This window comes from Cyprinus carpio, unplaced genomic scaffold, assembly GCF_018340385.1.
Source record: "Cyprinus carpio isolate SPL01 unplaced genomic scaffold, ASM1834038v1 S000001094, whole genome shotgun sequence".
NCBI classification, from domain to species: Eukaryota; Metazoa; Chordata; class Actinopteri; order Cypriniformes; family Cyprinidae; genus Cyprinus; species Cyprinus carpio.
Window position 1 is genome coordinate 1 of NW_024873815.1, and position 11,322 is coordinate 11,322.

Sequence of the window (11,322 nt, forward strand, 5' to 3'; positions counted from 1 at the left end):
GTGAGATTAATCTAGATAAAAAAAAAATAATCTATGCCCACCACTAGTATTTATCTATTTATTGTTTGTTTGTTTGCTTTGTTTGTTATGATTATGAGGAAGATCTGTTAGTGTTTAATGCTCTGTTATGTTGGGATTGGAATAGAGTTTCTGTTGAGTTTTGTGGGTTACAGTTGTGCTGTGTGGAATAAAGTCTGTGTTTAGGTTGAGGACGGACTAAAACATGTTGATTTTCTGCTGCAAATTGCTAATGGTTGATTATTTCACTTAATTCAGTTCCAAATACACAAATTATTTCAGCTGTGTTTAGTCTAATTTTATATTAAGAAATATCCTTTGTTTAGTTAACTAAAATGAAAAATGTTCACAGTTATAATATTAAATATATTAAATATTAACATAAATCTAGTTTTGGAACTTAAACTTAAATGGTTTTAAAGCAATTTACAGTGTAAGAAGTTTTTTTTTTTTTTATGGACATTAATTAATTAATTAATATTAGAGTAACCAATAAAGTGAACTCAACACTGCATCACTGTACACTCACAGATAAACCGAAGCCGGCTCTGACTGTAAACCCCAGAGTTCAGTGTTCACTGGAGACAGAGTTACTCTGAGCTGTGATGTGGGACAGTTAACTGGATGGACAATTCTCTGGAGAAAAGACTCAAAAAGTGAATCCACGGGTGATGAAACTAAAACAATCGAGTCTGTGAGCGTCTCTGATGAAGGAGAGTACTGGTGCAGAGCACAACGAGGAAACTACTACAGCGAGTTCAGTAATACAGTTAAGATTACAGTAAAAGGTCAGAGCTCTCTTACTTTCTATACATTTTTTAATGGAAGATAACTTGATGTGTTTGTTATGAAACATAATTACTGTCATACATTAACAAGTGTTGTCAGTTAAAAACTAAATGTAAAATAATAAATTTTATTAATTTATATTTCAGTTTCAGTATTTCAGTTTTTTTATTTCAGTTAATTTTTTTATTTCATGCAATATTTTTTAAAGTCATTTTAGTTTATAATATATTTGATATTTTTTGATGTTGATCCTGATAGACGTGTGTTCAGAGGAGAGACGGTCACTCTCACATGTCACATACAGAAGACAGGAGTCTGGCAGTACAGCTGGTATAAAGACAGAAAACAGGTTTACAGCGCAGGACGAGACCAGAACTATAAAATCTCATCTGTGGATCCGTCTCATAGTGGTGTGTACAGCTGTAGAGGAACTCAGACACAAGCACCAACACACACACAGATGAGTGACGGAGTTACACTGACAGTATCAGGTGAGGCTGTTCATTTTTCATTACATCATCTCAAAACAAACAGATTGAGTCGATAACCAGGTACATTTATCTCAGTTTGACTCTCCTTTCATGCTCACGGTCAGATTCTGTTATTATGATCTAGTTAAGAGTTTGTAACAGATATTGGACCAATCAGCTGTGAGTGCAGTGATGATGACAGAGAATAGCAGCTTTTATTAAAAATAGAAACATTTTCTAACAATTTTTATCTTTACTATCACTTTTGTCAATTGAACACAAATGTGCTATAGATATTAATTTATATATATGCAGGTTTCTCTTTGTGAGGTTTGGTTAGCAGTGACTGAAATGCAGCTTTACACACAACTGTCAGTCTGCATGGAGAGGATCTTGAGTAGCTTAAGTAACTCCAGTAGCTTCAAAAATCTGTCTGCTACTTAGCAGTGGCATTTTTACACCTGCCATTACAATACAGTTAATTTGTTTGACAGAAACTTTCCTTAATAAATCTTTATCTGACCAAGATCTTCTGTGCTCTAAGTCACTCACAAATCTTTTGACAGTTCAATAATTTCTAATAGCTTTTCGCAAAATTTTATTTTGTTTTGATGCCTCTTACAAGACATTGCATTGTTTCATACTTTTCATCTTCAGAAAGATCTTTTTTCCTGACCATATTTCATGAGAACTGTGACTTGCTTAATAATGTGGAACAACCTCTTTAAGTAGGGTTTCCATTTACCTCAGAAGACCTGACAAACTACTGAACAAACCTGTCTCAGACTGATACCAGTTATCTAAAAAGTTGTGAAAAACCACACAAACAAAAATCTGACTCTTTATTGAACCAAAATCCTATTGATATGTCACTTGCATAATAATTTGGAACACAATGTGTGTATATACAGTGGATACAGAAAGTATTCAGACCCCCTTAAATTTTTCACTCTTTGTTATATTGCAGCCATTTGATAAAATCATTTAGGTTCATTTTTTTTTCCTCAGTGTACACACAGAATTGTTGACATTTTTGCAAATTTATTAAAAAAGAAAAACTGAAATATCACATGGTCCTAAGTATTCAGACCCTTTGCTCAGTATTTAGTAGAAGCACCCTTTTGATCTAATACAGCCATGAGTCTTTTTGGGAAAGATGCAACAAGTTTTTTACACCTGGTTTTTGGGGATCCTCTGCCATTCCTCCTTGCAGATCCTCTCCAGTTCTGTCAGGTTGGATGGTAAATGTTTGGTGGACAGCCATTTTCAGGTCTCTCCAGAGATGCTCAATTGGGTTTAAGTCAGTGCTCTGGCTGGGCCATTCAAGAACAGTCACAGAGTTGTTGTGAAGCCGCCACTCCTTGAATATTTTAGCTGTGTGCTTAGGGTCATTGTCTTGTTGGAAGGTGAACCTTCGGCTCAGTCTGAGGTCCTGAGCACTCTGGAGAAGGTTTTCGTCCAGGATATTCCTGTACTTGGCCGCATTCATCTTTCCTTCGATTGCAACCAGTCGTCCTGTCCCTGCAGCTGAAAAACACCCCCACAGCATGATGCTGCCACCACCATGCGTCACTGTTGGGACTGTATTGGACAGGTGATGAGCAGTGCCTGGTTTTCTCCACACATACCACTTAGAATTAAGGCCAAAAAGTTCTATCTTGGTCTCATCAGACCAGAGAATCTTATTTATCTGTTTTTTTAGCAGACTCCATGCGGGCTTTCATGTGTCTTGCACTGAGGAGAGGCTTCTGTCGGGCCACTCTGCCATAAAGCCGCAACTGGTGGAGGGCTGCAGTGATGGTTGATTCTCTACAACTTTTCTCCCATCCTCTGGAGCTCAGCCACAGTGATCTTTGGGTTCTTCTTTACTTCTCTCACCAACGCTCTTCTCCCCCGATAGCTCAGTTTGGACGGCCAGCTCTAGGAAGGGTTCTGGTCATCCCAAACGTCTTCCATTTAAGGATTATGGAGGCCACTGTGCTCTTAGGAACCTTAAGTAAAGGAGAAATTTTTTTGTAACCATGGCCAGATCTGTGCCTTGCCACAATTCTGTCTCTGAGCTCTTCAGGCAGTTCCTTTGACCTCATGATTCTCATTTGCTCTGACATCCACTGTGAGCTGTAAGGTCTTATATAGACAGGTGTGTGGCTTTCCTAATCAAGTCCAATCAGTATAATCAAACACAGCTGGACTCAGATGAAGGTGTAAAACCATCTCAAGGATGATCAGAAGAAATGGACAGCACCTGAGTTAAATATATGAGTGTCACAGCAAAGGGTCTGAATAATTAGGACCATGTGATATTTCAGTTTTTCTTTTCTAATAAATCTGCAAAAATGTCAACAATTCTGTGTTTTTCTGTCAATATGGGGGTGATGTGTTTACATTGAGGAAAAAAAAATGAACTTAAATGATTTTAGCAAATGGTTGCAATATAACAAAGAGTGAAAAAATTTAAGGGGGTCTGAATACTTTCTGTACCCACTGTGTGTATATATATATTTCTGATCCCAGATGATTGAAACAGTATATGTTTGTATCTCAGATCTTTTCTTACACTCCTCTGTATGAGCCACATCTGTCTGTTTTTATAAGAGGACTGAATCAATTCACTTTTAGTCATGATTCTGTTCAGATGCAGAACTGTGTCATATGTTTCTTTACAGGACAGATGCTGTGCAGTAATCAGTAGCCGCTTTTCCACTGTCGGGGCAGTGCGAGCCAGTGCTTTAAACGGGCCCGAGCGAGGCTAATAGCCTCGGGCCTGTAGCACCAGGCCAAAATAGTGCTGCGTTTCCACCGTTGTGCCCAGAAGCTCCGCTGCGCTTGACTAAAACCCGCCCTTTACACGCCTCTCAGGAACAACGTCACGCAACCACTCATTTCACCAACAAAGAGAAGTTATCAGAAAAACTAATAAGAAATAAGTCGCTAGAACTAGGGAGATCACAAAACGAACATGATAAAAGCGCCTGTTTGTTTGCATGCGTTATTTTTTTTTAAATCCAAAAGCATCTGTGTTTTACTATAATAAGTGATACATTGATCATAATGAATTAATTTATCAGGATTTAAAATTAGTCACACAGAAATAAAGCGTTATGAACATATAGTCTGCTTATTCAGTCGAGTTTTTTTTTTTTGTTTATTGTGTAGTCACAGTAGCCTATATACATCACATTTAGAAAGATATTATAATTTCTTTATTTTTATAAAAAACTCCCAAAACAAAAACCATTATATATTTTAATGACCATAGGCTACGCGGAGCTAAACTCGAGACAAGACTTATGACAGATAAAATATGTTACTAAATAAATACACCATTGTGATAGAGAAAAAGAAGCTGATGTCTGATTTCTTTAAGCGGTCATATTTACTATGTTTATTATGTTAATGTTAATGGCTAGCGTGCGGAGTCTTTTGCATTGCTTATAAATATTTGCCTTGTATGGTGATTATAATCCACATCGGATCAAGTTATTTCAAACACTCGCTTCTGACTGAAAATGAGTTTTGAGCTCAACTTGTGTTTAATGTTGATGTTATAGCTGTTAGCTTTATGAAATGATCTGCGGCGCTGACGCTCTCCAGACGCGGAGAAACTCCGCCCCTTGTTCATAACCACTCCTCTAGCCCCAGCTTTGGCCCAAGGTTTTCGTCGGGCCAAAAAACCCAGGCCATTGGCCCCGAGGAAGCACCGACGAGGCACGATCAAGCACCGGAAGTGACAGTGGAAACGCTACTGGCCGTGGCACATACCAGCACGCCCGCTTTTGGCCCGACAGTGGAAAACACGGCTAGTGATTGTTTTAGAGCTGAATGCAGTTATTATTACACACAAATAATCACATTGCCTCATGTGCTTCCAAACCCAGAAGACTTTGGTTAGTCTTTAAAACACAGATTAAGAAACCTAAATAAAACCTGAGAGCTTTCTGTTCCTCCATTAAAAGTCCTGGGTCCTCATTTATCAACAGTACGTACCCACAAATGTGTGCGTGATGAGTGTGTATAAACAGTTTCACGCAAAGTGTGGGATCTACCGACTTGTACTTATTCGTAGGAATGTGTGTAAATATGAGCACAGCTCTGAGCATGCTTATGCAGACAATCTAGTGGTAGAATGGTGAAAATACAAAAAGAAAGTGCCGCTGCTTGTTTCCCGTGGAGAAGGGTCTGTCTGCAGACTGAAAGAGAGGGGCGTAACTGGAAGGGGGCGTAAATTGAGGTTGTCCAAATCACACAGAACCACGCGAGATGTCAAAACGAGATGTTGTCAGGCTGCGTCCGAAACAGCATACTTTCTATGTAGGCACTTAATTTCAATAAGTAATTACTTAATGAGCACTAAAAGAGTACATACTCTACAGCCTGAATGGATGTCAATGTATGAAGTATGAATGCAATTTGGAAATCATGATCCGCTATGTTGATCATGTGACCTATGAAGTTAAAACAAGCGCAAAAACTTAAAAGATATGAGTGAGAGTTTAATTAATCTATTTGTAAGATTCTTGATAATGATGACACTTGCCCATGGTTGTGGTCTTGTTGAAGAAACAGCTGGCTTTTATTTTGTGATTGTAGTATAGCCAATACTGTTAATTTAAGTTTTTATATTTTTAACTCCACTAATGTGATCAAGTTTTATCCTTAAAGCATTTTTTTAATTTATTTTATTATAAAAACCCAAAATCGTCATCTCTTGAATACAGTCGTGGCCAAAAATATTGGCCCCCTTGGTAAACATGATCAAAAAAGGCTGTGAAAATCATCTGCATTGTTAATCCTTTTGGTCTTTTATTGAAAAAAATTCACAAAAATGTATTCTTTCATTGGATAATAAGAATTTAAAAATGGAGGGGAAATATCATTGAGAAATGAATGTTTTTCTCAAATACTCGTTGGTCACAATTATTGGCACCCCTATAAATTCTTATGAGTAAAATAGCTCTGAAGTATATTCCCATTCATATTCACAACTTTGAGCACTCCAGCATGATTATAAACATGAAATCATCCAGCTCTGGCTTCCTGTTTCACAGGAATATAAAGAGGAGGGAAAACAAAGCCTAAAATTTCCTTAATCATCCATCATAATGAGAAAAAACCGAAGAATATATTTCTGATGTGCAGCAAAAGATAATTGAGCTTCACAAATTGGTGAAGTGGCTTTAAGAAAAGAGCTAGAGCAGTGAAAAAATTCCCATTTCCACCATCAGGGCAATAATTATGAATTTCCAATCAGAAAAATGTTACAAAACTGCCCTAGAAGAGGACATGTGTCTATATCGTCTTAATGTGCGGTGAGAAGGAGATTCTCTGAGGGTCACAGCTGGAGAATTGCAGAAAATAGTTGAGTCTCTGGTTCAGAAAACCTTTAAAAAAATTGTCAAACAGAACCCTACATCAACACATGTTGTTTGGGAGGGTTACAAGAAAAATTCTCCTAGCTCATTTAAAACAAAACTAAAGCATATTCAGTTATCAGCCATGACTGGAACTTCATGTGGGACTGGCTTCTATGATCATATTAAACTAAAAAAAATGAGCTTTTTAGCACAAAACACTCAAGATGGGTTTGGTGAACACAGAGAAAAAAAATACCCCATGTGTACAATGAAATATTCTGCTGTATTTTTGATGTTGTGGGCCTATATTTCTGCTGGAGGTCCTGGACATATTGTTTAGATACATGGCATCATGGATTATATCAAATACCAACAGATAAAAAATCAGTAAGTGACTGACTCTGTTAGAAATCTTATAATGGACCATGTTTGGATCTTCCAACCGTACAATAACCCAAACACAAACCTCAAAAACAACACAGAGAAATGGGTCCCCTGAGCTCAAAACCAAGCTTCTGCTATAGCCATTCCAGTCCTCTGACCTGAACCCTATAGAAAATGAGAGGAGTGAACTGAAGAGGAGAAGCACCAACATGGATCTGGGAATCTAAAGGGTCTGGAGAGATTCTGGATGAAGGAATGGTCTTTGATCTCTTGTCAGGTGTTTCTCTAACCTCATCAGGCATTATAGGAGAAAATTTAGACCTGTTAAATTGGCAAATGGAGGGTTTCAAAAAGTATTGAATAAAAGGGGGCTATTAATTGTGGCCAATGTGTATTAGAGAAAAAAACATTTCTTTCAAAAATGATATTTCCCCCCCATTTTAAATTCTTATTATCCAATGAAAGGATACATTTTTTGTGACTTTTTTTAAATAAAAGACCAAAAGGATTAACAATGTAGATGAATTGTTCACAGCCTTTTTTGATCATATTTACCAAGGGGGCCAATATTTTTGGCCACGACTGTATTTGTTCCCGTGTCCTTTAATTGCAAATCAAACCAAATCAATCAATTAGCTATAGTGTCATGGCTATTCTCGGGTTTGCTGGAAGATTCGGACATTATACATGCATGTGATTTATAAAGGGAGGTGTTGTCACCATATACGCTTTATTGGAGGCATTTCTGAATGCAAAACGATCATGAACGTGAACGGGCCTGGTGCTTAAGAACATGTGGGATTTATTAACATTGATTACTTACTTGTGTGCGTAAGAACCGCGTACGCACGTTGATAAATATGGATTTTTTTTGTACTTACACACATTCTAAATTTCATTCGTAGGACAAAATATGGAACCTTTTCTACGCACTCTTGATAAATGAGGGCCCAGGAAACCAAAACTTAGAAGATCCAAAAAGCATGTGAATATGTGAAATAAAATCCTAAATTACAATCTGTTTATCAGATAAAGTGATTGTATCTGTTCTTCAAGACTTGGATTAAACTGCTAGATTCATATGGATTTGTATTATAACACCTTCATGATATTTTGTCATATGATTGTCACTCTGCACTGCAAACTCACGTCTCTTCTCAAATTTTGTTTCTTCTCAGATTTACCCAGATCTACACTGACTGTGACTCTAGACAGTCCTGTATTCACTGGAGAGACAGTCACTCTGAAGTGTGTGTGATTGAGACTCACAGTGACTGGAGATATGAGTGGTATAAAGGACAGTGTAATGTTACAGACGTCTGATCGTTACACTGTAAACAGAGATACTCTCACTATCAGAGGAGTAATTACATCTGATCAGGGTCAGTACTGGTGTGGAGGACAGAGAGATGAGAGACCAAACTCATCACAATCAAGCTCAGCTGTTTATCTCACTGTGATGGGTGAGTTGAATATCACTGGCCTCATAAACTCACTTTATACGTCATGGTCAATGTGAATGTCACATTTTCTTTTAAACATTTAATTCCATCAGTGCTGGCCCATACGGTTGTGGATGTTTTATTGTAGTCAGTGCCGGACTGTAGGTTTATTAGGCCCTAGGCAAGATAATGAAAATATGCCCCACTAGTGTAAAAATTGTCATAGCAGTTTAAACATATTGTTTTATTGTAGTCAGTGCCGGAAATACATTTTATGTATATAGCAATCAGAACATCTTTTTTTTTTTTTTTTTTTTTTTTTTTTTTTTTCAGCTCCAGATACCGTTTGGATTCCATTTCTACCACAATTTCACTCTAATCTCTCTATCATTTTTAATTTCACTTCCAAAATCTGAACCAACAAAAATCTGAACTGTAACTTACAAAAGTTTTTAGATACAGAAAAACTTTTTCTTTATTTGTGAGAAATTATAAAGAACACTAAGTTTGCTGCGCCTATTTGTAGATCTGCACAATTTGGCAAAATAAATAAACAAATAAATAATTTGTTGCTTTTATATATCAATATGACTACCATAATAATAATAATGTAGTTTTTATATACCAATATTTATATAAAGTAATAATTATTGGAAATTATTATTAATAATTTATTTTACAGAATACTGCAGCATGTCAAGTTAACATGCAGGAGACCTATAACTATAATTGTTTAGAAAGGTCTAAGGATTTATTATAAATGATTATGATAAAAAAGTCTAAGGATTTATTATAAATTTTTTGTCAGGAAATGTTATGCATCCACTGAGAGAGACAGAGGAGAGGAAAACGCCTCTACACTGGAGAAAAACTTAGAAGTATTATTTTCCCCTATTTTTTACCCAAAATAAGGTGTTGCGCCCTCTTGCAGTAAAACCATAAGTGAAAAAAAAAATCATATAATGATTTAAAATACTCATAAAAATCATGTTGGAGGAAATCCCTAATATGGGTTGCATCCAAAAACTGAAAAATGCTGCCTTTGGAGGACGCATTCCAAGGTAGAAAAGGCATCAAGGCACCGTCAGAATTTAATTTCAGTTCCTGTCTCCTGAGATGCCTTCATTTGGCCGATTTTTTAAGGCAGCATAGATGTATCCTTCACTGCCTTTGATATCCCACAATCCTGTGCATTCCATCCTGATGAAAACACAGACTTTTTGTTGTTTTTTTAAATTAAAGTCGTGAACTAGGTTATTGCAGTCCAAATTCAAAAATATTGGAGAGGGTTTTTTTTCACCCGACCCTCCTCCTCAGACTTGACTCACATGCAGGTTGCCAGATTGATGACACAAACAGGAACGAGTGCACTTGACGATGAATGAAATGAAATATGCTGTGTTTTCCGCCAACTGGCAACCGGGGGGGTACCGAAAAAACAATTGGGTAAACTGGCAGTGGGTGGGTTTCACAAACCGAAAACAAAGATTGACATTCCAACCCGGAACACACATTTTCAAAGGAGAATAACTGACTGTTTGCATTGTTTTTAGATAAACAAGTATGTAACTTAGCATGTTTCCTAAAATATCTGCAAACATATTATGGTATTTTTATGCTTTAGTAGTCAAAATCTTACATACAGCACCTTTAAGCTAAAAAATAAAGATGCCATCTGAAAGTTGCGTTCGGTGGTCAGTTTGTGTGTAAATGTACATTTTTGATCAAAGTTTTCCACTTTCTATGTCATTTCTAGCGAGAAATTAATATTGCAGTAATGAAATATTAACTTCGTTATCACCAAATCTCTATATATTTTGCTGTAGATCATTAAAACCGTTACTTAAACCATTATAAAGCCTGTCCGAAATCAGTTAAATGATATGGTGCCTTCATGCAAAAAAAACGCTACCTGCAAAGTCATTGCCTCATGAGGGCAGCAAGTCAGCTGCCTAAGTTTTCGATGCAGCCATGGACAAAGGCATATGCTTTCGCTGCAGTAGCTGAATAAAACACAGATAGCATGTTTAACTGATGAAGAATGAAGACAATAAACATACAATTGTGATTAAATGGTGTATTTCTGTTCTTCAAGCCATCTCAGGTATTTTTTTTTTATATGTATAATGTGCATTTATAATGCAATGCTATTAGACATATCACTGTATAGAATATCATAAAATGATTTTGCATCATTCTGTGATATGAAACTTCATCAGATCACAAAAGTAAGTTATTTCAAACACTCGGCTGATATTATGAAATTAATTTACAGCAAAAACATCATTAAATGCATTTAAATGCATTGTACAGCCCTGATGCATCATCTGACATGAGTAAGTATGGTGGCACAAAATAAAACGTGGCAATTTTCTAAGCGGATAAAATATGATAACTAATGTATAGCGGAAGAGCACTTTGCAGCTCTTCGACCTCCGCACAGTAATATCATCACTACTGAAAACTCCCCCTTAACTCTTATAGTTATATTTTATTTATCCGCTTAGAAAATCGCCACGTTTTATTTTGTGCCACCATACTTAGTCGTGTAACTACTCAGTAAACCGTCTTTAAATAGGGAAAACATGGAAGTGTTTGGTAGCTTCTAAATTAATCCCTATTTAGATTCTAAGGAATGAATGGTGCTAAGCTAAATGCTAGCATAGTGGAGCCACACGCTACAGCGATTAAGTGCACACACTGAAATGGGAGAGATCCGTATCAACTCGTCTAAATTGAGGGAAGAACATAGTGGAATATGGAAAAACGGTGGTGGTTTGTTTTCCTTTAACAACACATAATCAAAAGTAAATCCAGACAACAGAGACAAAGGCAAAAAACAGAATAAAAAACCAGACAAAGGGT

The 11,322-nt window shown here is 36.6% G+C and overlaps 1 protein-coding gene across 1 annotated transcript; it reads left to right on the plus strand.

Moving 5' to 3' along the window:
* Nucleotides 1-560: 560 nt before the first annotated feature.
* LOC122143279 (B-cell receptor CD22-like) lies at nucleotides 561-8,478 on the plus strand (the record flags this gene model as incomplete). Its single annotated transcript, XM_042754013.1, has 4 exons — nucleotides 561-820; nucleotides 1,049-1,298; nucleotides 8,194-8,246; nucleotides 8,397-8,478. Coding segments are annotated over 4 exons (645 nt in total), but the record flags the coding sequence as incomplete, so codon positions are not given.
* Nucleotides 8,479-11,322: the final 2,844 nt, after the last annotated feature.